At 35.7% G+C, this 20204-nt stretch overlaps 1 protein-coding gene, 1 non-coding gene and 3 pseudogenes across 3 annotated transcripts; 2 read left to right on the top strand and 3 right to left on the bottom strand.

Annotated features, from left to right (window-relative positions):
• The first annotated feature begins 595 nt into the window (after positions 1 to 595).
• TRNAK-CUU lies at positions 596 to 668 on the top strand. The gene has a single exon. It is a non-coding gene; the product is annotated as a tRNA-Lys (tRNA).
• Positions 669 to 945: 277 nt separating this feature from the next.
• LOC121765703 lies at positions 946 to 6872 on the bottom strand (annotated as a pseudogene).
• A 1197-nt stretch (positions 6873 to 8069) lies between these two features.
• LOC121792577 lies at positions 8070 to 10103 on the top strand (annotated as a pseudogene).
• A 245-nt stretch (positions 10104 to 10348) lies between these two features.
• LOC121792578 lies at positions 10349 to 13123 on the bottom strand (annotated as a pseudogene).
• Positions 13124 to 17050: 3927 nt separating this feature from the next.
• Positions 17051 to 19473, bottom strand: LOC121765709 (protein GRAVITROPIC IN THE LIGHT 1-like). Of its 2 annotated transcripts, none has more exons than XM_042161928.1 (2): positions 19336 to 19473; positions 17051 to 18545 (listed from the first exon to the last, which is right to left on the bottom strand). In XM_042161928.1, exon 2 carries the CDS (start codon positions 18532 to 18534, stop codon positions 17275 to 17277), a length of 1260 nt encoding a protein of 419 aa, XP_042017862.1. In that variant the 5' UTR covers positions 18535 to 18545; positions 19336 to 19473; the 3' UTR covers positions 17051 to 17274. The 2 variants fall into 2 exon arrangements, with proteins under 2 accessions (XP_042017862.1, XP_042017853.1); XM_042161919.1 differs by having other exon boundaries at positions 17051 to 18585; positions 19336 to 19462.
• Between the last annotated feature and the right edge of the window lie 731 nt (positions 19474 to 20204).

Below are 20204 nucleotides of genomic sequence, written 5' to 3' on the forward strand. Positions count from 1 at the left end.
TTTTCTAATAGGGTAAGTCTTATTTCCATTAATAACACTTCAATCATTATCAATTTTGCATTAAAGGAATCGTGAATAAAAAAAAAGTGTGAAATGTAAATTATACATTTATATACTCTTATATTTTATTATTTTTATAATAGAATGTATATTTTTATAATAGAACGTGAGACTTATTTTCTTAATGAGTAAGGTTGCATTTGATAACAGCGAATTACCATGATAAATGGTTACCTATTTTATGTGATTTGGTAAATGAAGTTTATTTTCTCTACGGACTGGGTGGAAGTCCCGTTCCGTCCAAAACGTCCTAATATGATTTGCTTAGCTGATCAAAATAAATTAGGTGCTATCACTATTCTTAAAATACTATGATAATATATTTAAAAATACAATTAGCATTATTAACTAAAAAAAATATTATTAGTCGTTCTCTATTCACTGTTACCTTTTTATTATTGTCCTTGGTTTCCGTAGTTGGGGAAACGTAGTCTAATTAAGTTGAAAACAATGGAAGTGTTCTAGTAGGTTCATAACACATTGACAAATAGTAGTAACACACTTAAATTTTATTTATATTTAAAAATAATAATCAGCCCGTCTAGCTCAGTTGGTAGAGCGCAAGGCTCTTAACCTTGTGGTCGTGGGTTCGAGTCCCACGGTGGGCGCGATTTGTTTTTTTATATTTCTATTTTGTATTTTCAAAATACTCTAATAATCTAAATCAAACAATAACCAAAACTCTATTAATAATTTGTAGTATAAATTAAATAATATCACAAAATATTCAATAAATGCACACAATTCGAGAATTAAAATACATTAATGGAGTAGTATGCAATTGCTCCAAACATATTTTAAAATACATTTAAATACACTATAATTACATAAAGCATATAACTACAACGCAAGTATAAAAACTAATTTAAAACAGTCCGGTTACCATGCAATACAAAATGCGGATATCCGGTTTCCCATTCCTTTTTTTCAAGTTCCTGGATTTGTTCATAATATGATAATATTTCATCCGATTCAAATATATAGAGGTAAATTGGATGAATATTGAATTAAATAGGACTATTCTGTAGATTATATTTGTACAATGATCCCAAAATAGCTTCATATCTTAAGATCACTAATTGAAACCTCCTTATCTGATAAGAGCTTAAGTTTCTGCATGAAATCAGACAAGACAACAGGTTGAAGTTAAAATGATTTGAAGATACTTACATTACATGTGTGGTGTGACGACACTGAAATGAAATGTGAAGAACATCATCTAACATCTATAATTGGTCGTGTGTAAATAAATCTATAGACAGATATAGATAGAAGGAAGAGGGGAATGATTATGAGAGGGAGGGGAATCCGTTGTTTACCTCAATATACTGAGCTGGATCATCAAAGCTAGTTGAACCAAGGATTACTTCCCTCCTTAATTTTGTGGTAAGCTTATGGCAAATCCGAAGCTGCACAGAACACCACACCAATGATTAAGTTTCAGATTTAAGTTCTGGAAATGGAACGTCCAACAGTTTTTACCTCGGATCTAGTTACCCCGCCGATTATGAAAACAAAAATGCGCTGCCCCATCTTCTTGACTGGTACAGTGTTTAAGACCAAATCGCTGGACAAAAAATGCTATCGTAAGTTATGCAGTGCAGGATAAGTGATGCTCGAGCAGAATAACACAAAGGAGGAGCAAACAAGCAATCAAACCTTCATATGAAAACCAACAAAATATTGATATAAAGAAAAGAGTGGTTACTTTGAACTTCCATCATCAGAGAAGCGTGACCTGGCCCATGTTGCAGTACGTCTTGATCTCATAGAATGTGTAGCGGTTGATTGACCTTCTCTAATTGATGCAACCTGCGCCCTTCCGTTAGTCCTTTGTGACGTAGTACTAAAAGGGTCTGTGGGATTGTTCATGCAATGGTACTCGTCTTTTGGCAGTTCACCTTTATTTAGCTTTTCAATTAACTCCTGAGAGAAAAACAAAGTTAATATAATAAAACCTATCTGGATGGACTTTTAGCGACTAAACAAATATCAGAAGCTTTGCAGTTCAACCAAACCTCTATCATGGGATAAAAACGAAATAGGTCCCATATCGCTTCCTCTCCTGTTCGATCCTTTCTTACCGTGGATTTCCTCTGATATGAAAAAAGCACTTCTTAATTTTTATCCTAACTTGATTCCAATGTCATAAAAAGTATTTCGGTAAACAAATTCACCTTCTCTGAATCAAACATAAGCGAAAAGGTCCCTCTAGAAACACTTCTTGAATCACATCCACCAATCAAGGTCATATTTTTCACAGCTTTCATGTCTGTATCAGATAATCTTGCCAACTGAAGAAGCGCGAATAGCCAGATCAGAATTTGGTTGTGGCCAGCCTATTGGTTGTATCACTTGGAATCATATTTTTATAAGATCAGGCTGGTTCATTTAATGATCTCATATTGAAAAAATTGAGACATGCCAAACATCGAAAAAAGAAAATCTGTACTCTGGTTAACTATATTTCTCTAAACATGATGAGTTAAATGATGCTAACATTAGTTCAAGGTGCATTGGAAAAAAAATACTTATTGTATCTATTCTTTTTGTCAAACTATTGCAATGCAATATCAAACTGCATTACAGCCCTACTTACCTTCTCACTCTACTCCATGGTGCTAAATTACAAAATGCTATTTTCATGGTTAGTTAAGGTAACTCTTTGAACTCCAGGATTAGGTGTGGATTAGGTGTAAGACAATTAAAATTCAACACTTGATTCCTGTGCAGAATAATAAGAAATGGGAGTTGGGAATATTTTAAAACAATCCCTATATGTTTCATGCTCAGATTGGATCCGTGTAAGAAATGTACAAGGAGGGCGGAGAGAAACTTGGAAACCTGCATGAGTTTTAATGCTTTGTCCCCATCAAAATTTTCAGGGTAAACAGCAGCATAGATCATCATAAGCCGCAATATGTTCTGGCTTCTTTCTTCCTGGATGGTATAAGGAAAGTTCATCTCACAGAAGAACCAAGAATACAATTGCCAGAAAATTTTCAAAATGTAGTAATTAAGATAGAACCTGGTTCTTTCTCAGAAAATTTATAACTTCATTTGTTCCTGCATCACCAAATACCAGGTCCTGCTCAAGTTGTCCAAGTTCTCGTAGACCCATATCTCTGATAATTTTGGTAAGTTTTCCAGCAATCTGAATTCCAGAGCGAGATAGAGTAATATATTAAGTTCTTGAGACTGCACAGATTGATGATCATTAGATATTATGGAAGAATAAACAACCTCAACATGGACAGAGAGTTTCTCCATCTGTTCATTATATTGTGGCAAAGCTTGAACCATTTTCTGAAGGTCTCTTGTGGAAAGCTGACTACCATCTCTACATAAAATTAGATGATAATATAAGAAACTGATGAGGAAACAGAATCAATTTTCAAATTTTACTCTGTTCCTGTGAATATTTTTACGCATAATCCTATTGTAATTTGTTCTAGAAACTCAGTTACAAAATATGCAAATCGTGATGCCGTACATCACACTTTTCTCTCTTTGTAAAATGAGCAACCCCAAAGAGTGAAAGTGGGAAGGAATCATGCTCAAAATCCAAATTCCTACCGTCAATTTCTGGTCCTCATTGGAGATATAATCCCGTAGGAAGCTAGTTAGTTAATGTGCCTTACAATTAAACTTGGTATAGTTCACAATGTGCTTTCACTGCATCTAGCCTATTGAATTACAATTTTCCTAATAATTATAGAGAAAGGAGCAATGTGCTCGTGCTTTGATTTGCGGACTATTTGGCAAGAAACATTGTAAAGATTCGTAGTAGATCTAGCACACGTGCATTCGTAATCACAAACCTCTGTTGCAGTTGTGCTGCTTTATTGTTGGAAACAAAATTTTTCGTCCTTTCATCCAATCGTTCAATTGCCTGGAAATCGTAAGTTAAGAACCATCAATAAATGACATGCTAGGATCTCATAAACTATTAAGTCTTTCAATAGATGCATGCGCGTGGCAAAAAAACCCATGCAAGAGTATACACCTCTGCTATATGAGTATGCCGGAGCTAGAGCCAGACGGGATCCTGATCTTCCAGTAAGATTTCCTTCTTTTCAGGCATATCACCTGATTTGCTAGGAACCTGAAATACATTCAGCGTTACCAGAAGAGTTTGCAGATTTATCATATAGCATATGGATAGAAACATGTTACCTCAGGCACATATCTGTTCCCATCCAGATTTAAAAGATCGTGACACATTGCATCATATGTCCATTCATGAATGATTGGAGCAACCTGAAAAATCTATAAGAATCAAAACAAATGAACTGATGAATTAGCTTCCAGTTACTATTAGAATGTTTAAAACACCCATGAACATGTCACTGCACAAATTTAGTGTCTGATCAGTAGGATACGGAAGCCTGGTACATTATATATGTGGTTAAAAGAAAATAAATAATGGTTACCTGATCGTCTACACTGAAGTACTCCAAATTCATCTGCAGCTTGAAATATCCATGAATAAATAAATGGAGTAATATATAAGGCACTTACAATTAATACTGACTGCTTTGCTAACCTCTCTTAATGCAGCAATACGTGGTACTACACTGGAATCGTTCTTTATGTGAGCCAAAAGGTGATTTGGTACTGGTGAACTGAAGTATACATATGCTCTGCAGCAACAAGAACACCACGAGAAGATACAACCCAGTCAGATGAGATGAATTAGATTGGCAGGGGAATATACCATATATATGTGACATACTTCCTGTATAAAGGTTCTCTTCCTGACATGTCAGACAACAACATAATGATGCTGAAAAAAATAAAAAGATATGTTAGATCCGATAATGTATTTAGTTGAACAGAGTAAAACTTACAGGTTCCCAACAAGCCAAAGTGATAGCATGTGGTAGAACAGAACTGATCTGATACTTATCTCTCTCTCTCTCTCTACATATCCATCTATGTATCTATCTAGTCAGGAGAAATCATACAAACTATGTAAAGAGGAAATAAGTGAAGCTATGGTAATGCATTCTGTTATAACAGTAGTACTCATTGAGTTGTTTCAAACAAGAGTTAATTGTATACCATTGGAAGTGTTGAAAATTAGTTATAAAATTATCAAATGTAGACATTATAAGTGAGACACATATAGCTTACATTTAATTCTGAAAATTTTAATTACAAACATCAAGAAAAAGATCAAATGTTAACATACTTTTCCTTGGAAGGTTGAATAAAATATATAGCATCCCTTGAAGGAAATGGTTGTCTTCTTTTATAAAGGTCTTCCACCACTGATAAAAGGAGTAGATCGATCATTATTAAGATTAAGCTAAAAACTGTACAAATATTTGTATAAAAGTATCTTATCAAAAGTGTGCATATTACTTCAGGACTGTGGTATACTGACATATGAAGAACTTAAAACTTGAAAATAGAGTTCTCTGGAATGAAATCAAGGTCTTGTTACCAAACTAAATTCCATAATTTGGAGTATAGAAATTCTTATAAGAAATATATACATAAAAATTTCTTACTAGTGAAGAGCAAATACAGTTGCAAAGAATTCAGAATTTTCAGAAATTCTTACATAAAATTCCTTGCTCATTGATATCAGACATTTTGCACAAGCATGACATCACTTTTACTGTAACTTTATCCATGATGAGAACCTATGGAAAACCAGGCAGCTAAGACAAGTATATTGCAAAAAAATAGAGAGGAAGATAGAAAAGATAGAACAACAATATATATCAGAATAACATATTGATCAAATACTATAAATTTTTATATACTACAACCATTTCAGGGGACTTTACTAAGCAACCATGATATATTAACTTTATTTCTAAATGCTTCAAGAAGCTTTCTAGGAGATGGTAAAGCCGGCAAACTAAACTTACGATTGGAGTAATTTACCTTAAATAATATAACCATTTCAGAAACTATAGCAGTGTCTTGAGAAAAGCTTCAGTTCTCACCAAGGACAAACTACACAAATATAACAACATATCCTTCCTATAACAGAACATCAATTGATATTCTACCAACTTGTCCCATAACATTCAGGCTTGATAAGTTGGTAGTGTTTGTTCGTTCACGCTATTCTGCTATGTCTAATTCTTTTTCCCTAGAAAAAAAATTGAGATTAACTTGTTATGAGCAAGATAATTATGGAGTTCTTGTGCTGGAATACACTGAACATGATGTCATGATTTATTTTCTAGCTAGGTTATCAGAGTCTTGAAAATGCTATGTAGGCTGTAAATAAATGAAACGAATGAAATCAAACTGATAAGTGGAGTATCAATTAACAGCAAATAAAGCTCAAAAAAACCTGAAAGATAGTACTAATTTGTAATGAGCGAGAAATACCTTCCATGATGATCTCGAATCTCCTGATTTAGATGTTTGAAGCATTTCATATAACAGTCCTAGAAGATTAAGTGAGCGATCAATCCAAATACTAGACAGAGTGAAAGAGAGAAAAAAAAAACTTGATCTCATTTTCCTCTATGAACAAGACAATAAAGAATTTCAACAATCCAGTGGTTTTGGGGAGCAACAATTTTGAATGAACTGAGAGCCAAACATCTGGTTTCAGAAACTAATTATAGCTCTCTTTGATTCATCTCATTTTGGCGGGAGAGTTAGACTTACTATCGCGCCAATTTGGCGGAAGGTCTTCCAATTTCCTCCGCGGGAGAAGTCGGAATCGGAAACCGGCATGCTTCGTAGCTGCACCGGCGGTGATTAAATCAACGGTCAACTTTTGAATAATCCAATGCTTGTGTGTGTGAGAGAGTTGGAAACTTGGAACGAGATGAGCGTTTTACAGGGGAAGGTGGTCGTTTGTGGGGGCGCATTACATATCCAATGTTGATATTCTTTGATAGTTTCATTTTGTTTATTCTACAATATAAAAAAAAAACACTTTTACAAATACAAAGATTGTAGTCAATCCCAAAGTTGTAGAAGATTATTTTATTCGTATTTGTATGATTGGATTTCATATGTTAATGTCTAAAGTTCAAAATTGGTATTCTGTATTTGCCTCCAAAAAATATTTGGTCATACATATTAAGAGCTTTAAAATACTATGTAGTGGACTTTGGTCCATAATTTATAGCTCTGCGAAAATTAATTGTCCAAGTATGTTTTAATCAGATTAGTGAGTTAATTACTATTCTAATTAATAAAATAATGAGTTTATTATCATTCTAATCAAAAAATAAAAATTTAATTAGATTAAAATAGTTTATATTCTTGTAAAATGTAAGAAATGAGTAACAAAGTAAAAGAATTAAAAGATCCTAGTGCATATCCTAATCCAACTAATGGAGAAAATGGGAAAATATCGAAGACAAAAGCAATTAGATGACATATTTCTATGAATTATTGTCTCGAAAACCTGTTATATGGTCATGCATGACATGACTCAATTAATGCATATAGAAATTATATCTAGATTTTAATTTGTAAAGTATATACACATAATTAGAATTTTAAGTAATTTACATTTAAATTCAATTCATTGAGGTTGTGTTCGGTTGCTAAGATAAAATAATATCAACATATAATCTACGATTGAGTTGTGAGATTCTTTTAGTCATGGAGGTTAGCTATAACTAATTATCCCATGATTATCCATCTAGGATTGAGTTGTGAGAATGAATCTTATGAACCAAACACACTACATTTTAACTCGGATACAATCTTGCAAACCGAACACCCCTTATAGTATTATTTAACACAGAGATTAACCTTCTTAAATTTATAATCTCAAAATCAAATTAAGAATAATGATAGAACCTTTTTATCTAAGATTCCTTTATGCGCTCATAAGAAAACAATTTTTCATGTAATATAATAATAATAATAATAATAATTATTATTATTATTATTATTATTAATATTGTGTTTGGGTAGTTAAAACAGTTGAATGTGATCCTTAGGTAACGAAATCGAAGTCAATGACATTTCACCCCAAACCATTTATATGTATGTAATTCTGGCAACAAAATATCAAGACCGATGCTGCTCTCTGCAACTTCAGCTAACCCATGGAATCCCCCCTCTCCCGCATTTGACATCGCTTCGAAATGTAAAACCCGGACAGAAATAAACCTAATCCATGCAAATCTGATCACTACAGGTCATATCCACAACCCTTCTCTCACCTCAAAGATTATTCTCGATTTCTCCTTTTCTCCACACAAACCGAGTGTCGATTTTGCCAGAAATCTTTTCTTCAATTTCAATTACAGAGACCCGTTTCTATGGAACGCAATTATCAAGTCGTACTCGCACGGAGATGAGCCGGAGAGTGCATTCCAGTTGTTAGTGTTAATGCTTGTGAGAGATATATTGCCGGATGAGTATTCGTTCTCGTTGGTCCTAAAATCTTGTTCTAGGTTGAGTTTATTGAGCAGAGGAATTCAGATTCATGGGCTGATGTTGAAACTCGGGTTCGGGTCTGATTTATTCCTGCAGAACTGTTTGATTTCCATGTACGTCAAATGCGGGATTGTTCAATTGGGGAGGCAGGTTTTCGACAAGATGTTAAAGGATTTCTTTCGTACAATTTGATCATTGATGGATATGTGAAGCGCGGGATGGTGAGTTCTGCGCGAGAACTGTTTGATGCAATGCCACCGGAGATGAAGACTTTGGTTTCTTGGAACACTATGATTAGTGGCTACTTGAAAATGGAGAATGGATTTGAGAGTGCCAAGGATATGTTTGATATAATGCCGCAGAGTGACTTGGTTTCTTGGAATCTCATGATTGATTGCTCAGCTAAGTGTGGGAAGCTGGAGTTTGCTCGTGACCTGTTTGATCGAATGCCAAAAAGGGATGTTGTGAGCTGGGCTAGTATGATTGATGGCTATGCTAAACTAGGAGATGTGGGTGCTGCAAGAGGCTATTTTGATGCCATGCCTCAACGTGATGTGGTTTCCTGCAATGCAATGATGGCTGGTTATGTTAGTAATGGATGCTATGAGGAGGCACTAAAACTGTTCCGTGACATGTTAGGGAGGGCTTCTGATCTGGCTCCGGATAGTGTTACTCTGTTGGCTGCTCTTTCAGCAGCAACGCAGTTGGGCTGCATCGATCAAGGCCTGGCAGTTCAAGGATACATGGAGGAAAATGGGTTCACCACGCTTGGAAAACTAGGTGTTGCTTTGGTTGACATGTATGCAAAGTGTGGGAGCATAGAGCAAGCCATTGATGTGTTTGAGGGAATCCAAGAGAAAACCATTGATCATTGGAATGCCATGATTGGTGGCTTGGCCATTCATGGGCTAGGCGGTTTAGCTTTCGACTTATTCATGGAGATGGAGAGGCTCTCTCTCGATCCAGATGACATTACATTCGTTGCAGTTCTCCATGCCTGTGGTCATTCCGGGATGATGAAGGAAGGCATGATTTGCTTCGAGGTTATGCGACGACTGCACAAGATGGTGCCAAAGGTGCAGCACTACGGCTGTATGGTCGACATACTCAGCCGAGCGGGGCACGTAGAAGAGGCTGCAAAGTTTGTTGAGCAAATGCCTATTCTGCCAAATGATGTGGTTTTGAGGACTTTGCTAAGCGCTTGTTCGACTTATGAGAACTTGGACATCGGGGAGCCCCTCGCCAAGCATCTGATCGGGCGAGATTCAAACGATGCAAGTTCGTACGTGCTTTTGTCAAATATGTATGCTCATTTTGGGCTTTGGGACTTTGTTAGAAAGGTTAGAACATTGATGAAACAGAGGGAGGTAAACAAAGTTTTTGGCTGCAGCTGGCTCGAGCTCGAGGGCACGATGCACGAGTTCTTTGTTGGTAGCACTTTCGATCATGAGGCAATCGGTCTTGACTTAGATGGCAGCTCCTCTGCAAGAAGCATGGACAGAGACAGATTGAGTTGATGGTATGTTTCTTGAATATCCATGTAACTTTCAATGATAGTTTGTAAATTGGCATGTTAATATTTAAATAAACAGCAAATTCAAGAGAATCTCTTTACTGTAGACGGATGTTGGTTGGGGTCTCTTATTGGTGAGATAGATCTTTTTAAATCTGCAGTGTGTTTTGTTCTAAAAGCAATGAAAAAGCGTGCCAAGCTGAGAGTAAAATATACAATAGGACAAACAACATTCACAAGAAACAAAGACAAAAATGCAGAGACACTACTATGATAATGGATCACCTTGGATTCCATTTCTTGACATTGTTTAAAACACAACCTATCTCACCACCTAAATCATGCCATGTTTAGTAGCTCAAACTCTTCTTTCCTTGAAATAACTCAATAGTCTTGCAACTTGAAATCAAAATTAGACTGCAAATGATATTTGATTCACAATTAGAAGGCAATTAGTTGCATTAGCTAATCTTACAAGAGTAAGATGAGTAAAAAAAGTAGAGTAACAATAAGATCAGTGATGCAAGTTAACTAAACTGGCTTAGATACATCTCATGTGAGACGCAACACAAGCAGTTGCAGACTCGGCCATGAGTCGAATTTAGTAGATTTCTACCACAATCAGCAAAAGCTCGAAGGGATGTCGTTTAGCTCTTGCATCACGGCTCCAATGTCAGGCCTGTGGTTGGGAGACTCGTGGGTGCAGAGAAGAGAGACTTCCCCTAGCCTGGCGGCCTCGGACTCTTTAAACTTTCCTGCAAGATTTGCATCGATGAAGTCTTCAAATCTTGAGATCTCTGCCCCGTGGCAGTTTAGCTGCGTGATTCTACTTTTGCCGGACAGGATTTGGAATATGATCATCCCAAAGGCGTATACATCACTCTTCTCAGTGAACCTCCCTGTGGGGGTGTACTCCGGAGCAAGATACCCCATTGCAGCACTACCCTTGAGAGTCGAGAACACTATGCCGTCTGCCAACAGCTTGTGAAGGCCGGAGTCTGAGAGCAATGGGTTGTAGTGTTGGTCGATCAGCACCTTCTCCGCTGATATGTTGCTGTGCACCAATGTAGGTTTGTTATTCTGGTTCTTGTGCAAGTACTCAATGCCTGCAGATATCAATAACATCATCTTCAACAACGCGACACTCGATGATTAATCGAAGCATAGTATGCAAATAATGCAAGAAACAAGATCAAGGTAAACTGACTGACCTTTGGCAATTCCTTTGATTATATATTTCCTGGTTGGCCAATCAAGAGCCTTCCCTGTAGTCGTGTTGAAGTAATGCAACAAGCTCCCATTTGACACAGTCATACACGAGGAAGCACCCTCCTCTGCCCTTGGAGCAGCAGAAGCCTCTTAATCTCAAGAGGTTCTCGTGTTTCAACGAGGTAAGCAGCTTCAGTCCCTTGAGAAACTCGGCTTCATCAGACCTGCAGCTTATCTTCGAGATGCATTTGGTTGCAACTGTCGATCCATCCCAACCGTTTGAATACTCCAGGCTCATGAGAGGCGAGCCACTTCTCCTGCAAACCTCCTTCGCCTGGTCAGTGCTCAAACGAGCAACACCAGAATCAAATGCACTTCCGATTATCTGCTTCTGCCTGCGATACCATGAAAATGAGAACAGCCCCGCCACAGCAATGGCAACAATGAGACAAACCACTCCAACCACAGCAGCAGATTGAGATTTCCTCGACTGATGCCCTCCGTTGTGTTGGACATTGGCCGATTCTGGGATATCTTTCGAAGGTAGATGACTCGAGGCAGCTCCAAAAGGATCCGGCTGATTGGAATTTTGAGCAGAAGCAGTGCAGATTCCAGGAGAAGGAAAACTGAGCCCACACAATTCTGCGTTGTTTGCATACTGGAAACCTTCATCCAGTCTCTTCAAGGCTGAGATTCGTTACACCAAGAAAACAGATAATAACATTATGAATTCGAAAACAAGAAGGATAACGGCACAAAGGAATGGTCAGTTACCTAGAGGGACATTGCCAGAGAGAGTATTGTTTCGGATGTCAAAAACTTTGAGCAATGGTAGAACAGCCAGTTTCACTGGGATCGAACCAAATAGGTGATTGAAACTCAAGTCCAGCCTATTTAACATTATCAAATCCCCCAAACTGGCAGGAATTGCACCACTCAACTGGTTGGACTGTAGAGAAAGAACACCAAGTTTCTTCAGAGAGCCAAGCCGTGTTGGAATACTGCCAGTTAACTTGTTATAGCAGAGTTGCAACACTGCAAGAAGTAGAGAAACCATCATCATTGAGTAAGTTCATTATTATTCATCACTCCCTATTAGATGTTTGTTAAATGGTTCAGATTTTCCCCCACAGAATAGCACAAATCCATTTCTAAGATGCAACAAAACTTAAGTGAAGCAAATGTCAATGCCAATGCATATTCATATGACTGAAACATAAATCTCAAGAACTTTTATCTTTCTAGGTGCGTTAGAAAGAAATGGCAGTCAACAACTTCTGATCCAATCATATTGTCTAGAACAAATATTACATTTTTCTTCCAAGCTCAAACCTTCACCTAACCAAAAAAAAGAGATGATGAAATTCAAGAAAAATGAACTGGTTTTAATATTTTTAGTTTCAACCAAGGCTTTATAATCGTGAAGGAGGAGAGAAAACTGACCTTGAAGATTAGACATATCACCAATCTGAGGAGGAATATCACCAGAGAGATTATTGACGTTGAGGTAAAGATGTGAGAGGTAGGTCAAATTAGCAAGGTCAGTAGGTACAACCCCATGAAGCTTGTTGAAGTGCAGGTACAAGCCAATCAAGGTCTTGAGTTGGCCAATCTCAGGTGGGATTTTTCCAGATAGCCCTCTTCCTTGCAATGTGATGTTGACCACTTGGCCATGTTCATATACACAATTCCATGTTCATCAGCACCCAACCTCAAATGGTATGCCATTAATTCCTAGGATTCTCCTATTCATAGACATTTTGAGAAAATATCATGTAGGAGTACTACTCCACTAATCTATCTCTATATAAGAGGAAGATATTTTTCTGGCAGTGTCGATCCCAATTATAAACATGATAATTTAGAAAATTGAAAATAAAATAGAATGCGTGGTGACATTGTATGGATAAGAATATGTAGCAATATGGCCTAAAAACATGTACAGCAACAAATAATTTTGTAAACAGAAGTCGGGAGGAGTTGTCAATAGTCTGAATCTATTAAAGACGTTGTACTGAAATTATTGTCAATTCAAAGAAATACTCCTAGTACTATATATGACTATATGAGTCCATAAAAATGAATATCATTATCATATGTTAATAATCGTGTTGGATAAAGAAAATTTTATTTAGTTGATGAAAGTGATGTTTTTGAGCCTTTTATTCTCCTTGCAAAAGGTTGAAACCTCAATCGCAAGGGCTCCCCATATCCCGGCTCAATAATATTATGAGGGGGTGTTCAATCAAGATAATGGGGAGGGTCCTAACCCACTGTCTACCAGAAGCTCACCTCTCAATGTCTTACATTTGTGCCTAAGAAATATTACAACTACACGGCAGTAGTGAGAATCAATTATTGGACATTCTTGCAAATCTGTCCCTCCGAAACCAACTACGCTGCTCATGCGAACGTCTTTTATTCTTCCCAAGGTAAAAAGTGGAGTAACCTGTAACCCTCTAGCCAGCGGCGGATGGAGGTGGGGTCGAGTGGGGTCGGCCGACCCCACCGCCATCCCTGGTGAACTGCCGGAATACTCCTCCCAACGGCCCCCGACCCCACGGCGTTCGGAACTCTGCCCCATGATTCATCTTCAAGCTGCGCGTAGCTTTTGCACCTTCATTGTTATTTCCTCTACTGCTAAATCTTTTATGTGTGGGTTCATTTATTTTAATTAAAACATGCAGGGATACTTTCTTCATAAATAATTTATCTCTATTATAATGGTTAATACTTTCTTTACAAATTACAACTAAGATTGCTCGGTATCTAAATTAATTTTAATTCAAATTAAGGGTTTGAGGGGTAGAGCATAGGTTGTGCAAAAAAAAGATTCGGTGCATTATATTATAGGAGTATAGTTTATTGAACATCTTGTAGTCATGTTTTATTAATTAATTTACTTTATTATCGTAGTAACCGATAAATTTTAACCTAATTTTAATAGATATTCCCTCCGTCCGATAAAAATATGAATATTTGGAATAAAACAGAAATTAATGTACAATTGTTAAAATAAGAGAGAAATGGAAAGAAAAAGTAATTATAGTATTGTTAGTGAAGAATATGGCTAATCTACTAGAAAAGGAAGTTACCAAATACTATAAAAGGAGATAATTTTATGTGACATTCCAAAATGAAAATGTATTTATTTTTATGGGACGGATGGAGTAATATCTATCTTTTACTTTTAATTATTGATTTTAGTTACCTTCTATTTTAGATTAATAGATACTCCATTCGTCCCACAATAAAAGTCATATTTTGTCATTTCGGTCCGTCCTATAATAAGAGTCACATTTCACTTTTATCATAAATGGTAAATAGGTCTCACATTCCACTAACTCACTTCACTCACATTTTATTATAAAAAATCAATATAAAAAAGTGGGCCTCATGTTCCACTCACTTTTCCTACCCACTATTCTTTGCATTTCTTAAAACGCATGTCTACATCAAATGTGACTCATATTATGGGACGGATAGAGTATTCATTTTTGAAAAAATCTCGAGTTTCCATCAACTCTTCTAATGCTAATGGCGAACAAAAACAACAGCAACTAGAAGATATTTTCTCAACTAATTTTGACAGTTTCATAATATCGTAGAAGTACATATAAAATAGAGATATTTCATTTATAATGTATCTTTATAAGTATATATATTAGTATATTTTATTATTTCTTTCGACCCCACGGCATTTTATTCCTGGATCCGCCATTGCCTCTAGCCAAAAACACGAGATATCTTATTATTCTAACTAAGAGTAATAATCACATGCATTAGAAGTTAGAACAACGTTTAACTTAACCATGGATCTCACGCCTTATTTTTTCTTCATTACTCATTAGATGTGAATAATCAAAAAATACGAATTTCATTTAAATTAAAAAATAATAATTCTATGTCCTAGTTCCTACTATAAACGACGCATTTCTTATGAGCACGTAATTTCAATAAATACTATTAGTATTTTTAGATAGTTAAATGGAGAGAAAATAAAGTATGAGAAATTAATACTAAGTCGCAAATGATAGGATGGGATGAAGTACCTTTTTTTTTGCCACAAAATTAGACGTTACATTTTTGTTTTTAAAAAATATAAATCTATCGTTAATAGACTCAAGTACTTTTTATCTCCCTTCATTATTTCTCAAATTATATTTGTTCTCTCTATATTACTAATATACTATTCAATTACTTTATCTTATCTACGGTACCTATACTAAGCAATATCTCCTGCAATGCCCATACACTAGGTCATCCACCTTGTTCCTCCATTGTTTATGTCCTAATACTTGGTGCTTCCTTAAATATGTTAACCTTGTTGACAAGTCATATATATGTAGTACTACTATATTAAGCTCGTGAACATGTAGTAAAATATAATTTATTAAAAGTCTTGGCAATTCTAACTCGATACAAATGTTGAATGTGATAACACATACACATTCTCACGTGAATATAATAGTAACATGTTAACTCGCGTACATATCAAAATATAAATGTGGTAGTGACATTTTTCAATAAACAGCTAGACAACAAATAAAGAGATCCAAAATGCGAAATAAAGATCCACAACGTGGAGTACTATTTTATTAATATCGACCAAAGTACTGATTGGCTAATTTTCTTGCAAGTATATAATATTATTTAAAAATATTTAGTATCGTTATTAATACAACATATATAATGTTATTTACACGATGATAACAGGCAATACGATTTAAACAAAACAAAATGCTAATAACAGGCATTTTTGTTGTTATCAGCGGCCTAAGAAATGTTAAACAGTATTCAATTCCAATCCATATATTAAGATAGAATAGTTGTTATCGTTTCGTAGTTAACACTCGAATCTAATTTTATTTGATCAATTTCCTAATTAAATATATATATACACACATCATAATTTTCACTGGTAGTTTAAATGCTAGAAAATTGCCTATTGGTGCAACAGCTTAAAGATTTGGTTATTTTTTTTATTATCTTGATATGTTTTTTTTTATCATCTACTTCTTAAATAAGAGTATAATTGTCAGTGATCATTGTTATATTTGGGTAGGAGGCACCCATTATGTCTGTCTGTCTGTTCTTCTATGTTCAGGTACGCAACACCCAATATACGTGGTCTGCATTTTATGTTTGGGTAGGCGACACTCATAAATTGTTTTTAAATTATATCAAAGCTTTGCAGTTGATTTAGAGATGCGATGAATTCAATACTTTCTAATTGATGAAGATGGACATAAAATGGCCTTACCATTTGCCTCTTAAATCTTGTTTTCTTTTTTCTATTTTGATGTTGTTACTTTTTTATAATCGTTTATTTGAATTGTTTATGTGATGCTAGTTGATACTACTACTTTTGGATTGGGCATTTTTTACCAAAAAAAATAACCCCTCGATGATTGATTAAAAGAGGGCAGTCCTTGTCTTCAAATTATGTCCCCCTCCCATCACTAAATGATCAAGGATGAATCACAAGACTCACATTCCTTTGTCGATAATGGTTTTATGTTTTGCACTGGAATTAATCATTTTAACCCTATTCTCACCTTTTGATCGTAAAAAGAGCTTAGTTGCTTAAAAATATACTCCTGATTCTGTTAGACTTGGATAAAATACATACAACCAAATCCAGACAAATTTCTACTTTGGAGTAAATAAAATAAACATACGTGGTAGGGTACCAATTTACATGAATTGGAGGCATATTCAATTTGAGTCAAATGTGGTTTGCATAGGAGACAGAGCTGGGCTCTGAAGCTGTACTATTACAGCTGTGTAAGAAGCAGAATATGGCTGTAATAATATGTGTCCACTTGTTTTATGTGTCACATTTTGAATGATAACGATTCAATGGGTAATTGAGAGTGCAGTACTATGCAGTAAAATGAATCCAAACCTTTTGATTGAATGAAACAAGCTATTCAAAGAAGTGGAAGATGGCCAAATACATCATCTACAAGAAACACACTATTTAAAAAGCAGTGGACAATTTCTTCAACTTTAGTCACTACAACAATTTCCTCGTTGAGACCTGCATTTCTCATCGAATGAAACAAAAGTGAATTGCTACTTCTACATGTCGCGTAGGGAAAGGAAAGGCGGTGTCATTCTGCGACCTTAATACCTGTTAGGTAGACTTGAGATTGGATGATGCTACCACCAATCCAGAATCCAGGCATTACCATCAGACCGACTTTAGGTTTCGCATCGACAAAATCCTTCACAACATTTTCCATATAAACCTCTGAAAACTCACTGTCCCGCTTCACCTGAAAAATCTTAACTGGAGGCTCGAACGAATGCACCAGCCGGTGCAAGAGCCAGATCGCCTTAGCCAATTTCAGAAAAGCCTGGTAAAAGGCCATCCTCGGATGCCCTCCACTCATTATGTAATGCTGTTGATCCAAGTTCCCGAAAAACGATGCTTCCATCTTTTGATGGACAACAGCAAGGTATTTCCTCTGGCAAAACTTTCCAAACAAAGAATCTGGATTCTGTCCCACAGCTTCAAGTGGATCCATTTCCCTCAAACTAAGATACTCTTGACATAAATTCTCTTTCGCCTCGGCCTGATTTTCATGTTCCATGCAGAAACTCTCATCCTGAAACCCGATAAACATTCTCTGGCAGATATAAGACTCAAAGGCATATTTCTTGTGAGCCCTTTTTGCATAGACGATGTTCGGTTCAATGGACCTAGCTGCAGCCTCAAGATCCCACCCGGCTGCTTTCATCATGTTGATTAATGGCTTAGAGAAGTCATGAATGGCCCTGGAGGCAGCTTCTACCGCTGACCTGAAAAGGTCAGGGGATAGTAAATCCAGTGAAAATTGTCCCGTTTCGCCACCACTTCCTTCGGATTCTTTCATTGACAAGCCCCTAAGCTTCAGGCTCTTCTCAAGTTTTACTCGTTTCATACTAGAATCCTGGATTTGCTTCTCTAACTGAACAATCTCAGAATCTTTATTCTGAATTTCGGACTGGAACTTTTTCACCATGACCTCATATGTCTTCAACAGGCTCTGCTGCTCTTGAACCTCAGCAGCTAACCGAGAGTCTTGTGGAGAGACACAACCCGGCTTAGGATTGTGCTCTCTGTAGAACTGCTTGAGTTCAGAGAGATTCTTTAGCTCTGATATTACAAGCTTGTCAGCAGCTTGAATTTTATCGGGGTCATAAGGAGTATGAGCCGATTGTAGCTGGATGTAAGCCGACTTCAGGGAGGAAATGTTTGAAAATATTTTAGATACTAATGCTTCCATAGCTTGAGGGCTATGATTTGTTGCATCTTCCATTGGTTGGGGGTGAACTTTTTGGTTACTGCTTTCACGAAGTTGGGTATCCTTTGCACCACTGTGTTGCATATCTACTTTTACTGATAACAAAACTCACCAAATTATTTGTTGAAGCAACAACTGCAAACAGAAGAAGGTTGTGATAACAGCCTTCATTTTTGCATAGTGTAAGGGATTATCAACAACAGTCTTTTACCCATTTTTGCACTAGAATTGAAGTGTTTTCAGCTCATAAAACAAAAAAACTAGTACTACAAAATTATGAAAAAAAAACATTTAGAAAGCCAGTGTATTTAGGGAGAAAGCTGTGATGTGCAATGGATTTTCCCTATAATCCACTTTCCCTTCCCTTCCCTTTCACCACCAAACAAAAAACAAAAAGGAGAATACCCTGCTCTTTCATCATGGCTAAGAGTTAAATGATTCCAATGCTCCATTCTACCAGACACCAAACATAAAGCTTACATACCTATCATATTGTAGTTGGTGAAAGAAATGTCTTGGAAGCAAATTCAACATCCTTACTTAAACCAACATAATTCAAAGGGATTTACCCTGTATACTCCATGGGCAATGGCAGCATGTAACAAACAAACATTTTTGAGGTCTATCAATGAATTTGCTGGCATGTTACACAAAGAATTTCAGCATTTTGCAAAAACAGGGGTGGAATTCAACATATTTCTTAACATATGAACATTTCCAGTACCAGACCCATCCCTCTAATCTACTACATATTTATCTCTAAATTTTCAATCTTCACTGAAACTTGGAATTTGCTTCATTACCACTCAAATTCAACACAATCAGCTTATGACTACAAATATCAGTTAATTAACATAATCGTGGAAAAGGAAGCAGAGATCTCACCGGAGAATTGAGCCTGAGATTTGAGAGTAGAGATAGAATGAGCTTAGGCTGTTGGCATGGAAATGTTTGATCGACAAAAGGCAATCCATTACTACATAGTACAAAATGAGAAAGTAAGAAGATATTGCAATTCTTTTGCTATTTATCTCATTGCCAAATACCACTGTTTTACTGTACACTATATTTTGTACAATGATTAATTCTAAAATAATCCTACCAGCAGCTGACGTAGTTTTAATAGTGAACTACAAAAATGTCCCTGAACCATAGGTTTATCTCGTCCATAGTCGCTGGACTTTAAAAATATCGACAGACATCCCTGGACTAAGTGTTTATCTTAAAATTGGTCATTTTGCCATTTTTTGATACGAAAATATCATTTTTAGGGTTTAGGCAATTTGGTCTTTTTACACTTTTAACATTTTAAATATGATATTATTTCAGTGATGTATTAAATCTGATATTATTCAAAATTATCATTCTTCTTCCCTTTTGTCATCCTACACTTTGTTTCTTTATTTCAATATTATATTTAATTTTATAAAATTAAATTTTAAATTTAGATTTTAAAATATCAATAAATTTTTATTAATTAAAATTATTAACTCAAGGACACTATAAATATTGATTAAAACTAATAATTTTTATTATTTAATATAATATCCAGTTGCATCGAAGAAGTACAAAAAAATAATATTAATCATGATGGAAAAATAAGACCTATTCTACTACCTAGTCCTTCGTTCGGTTGTTATAATTACTTGTGATTATATATTATGAAGTTGACTAAAAATTTGATACTACTACAAATATTATATAGGAGTATTTTATTTAAATTTACTAGTTAATTTTGATTGTTTTCAAATAAA

This window comes from Salvia splendens, chromosome 2 (assembly GCF_004379255.2).
Source record: "Salvia splendens isolate huo1 chromosome 2, SspV2, whole genome shotgun sequence".
NCBI lineage: Eukaryota > Viridiplantae > Streptophyta > Magnoliopsida > Lamiales > Lamiaceae > Salvia > Salvia splendens.

Excerpts from the sequence above, each read along its gene's own strand:
- LOC121765709 (XM_042161928.1), bottom strand. The coding sequence starts at position 18,534 with ATGCAACACAGTGGTGCAAAGGATACCCAACTTCGTGAAAGCAGTAAC.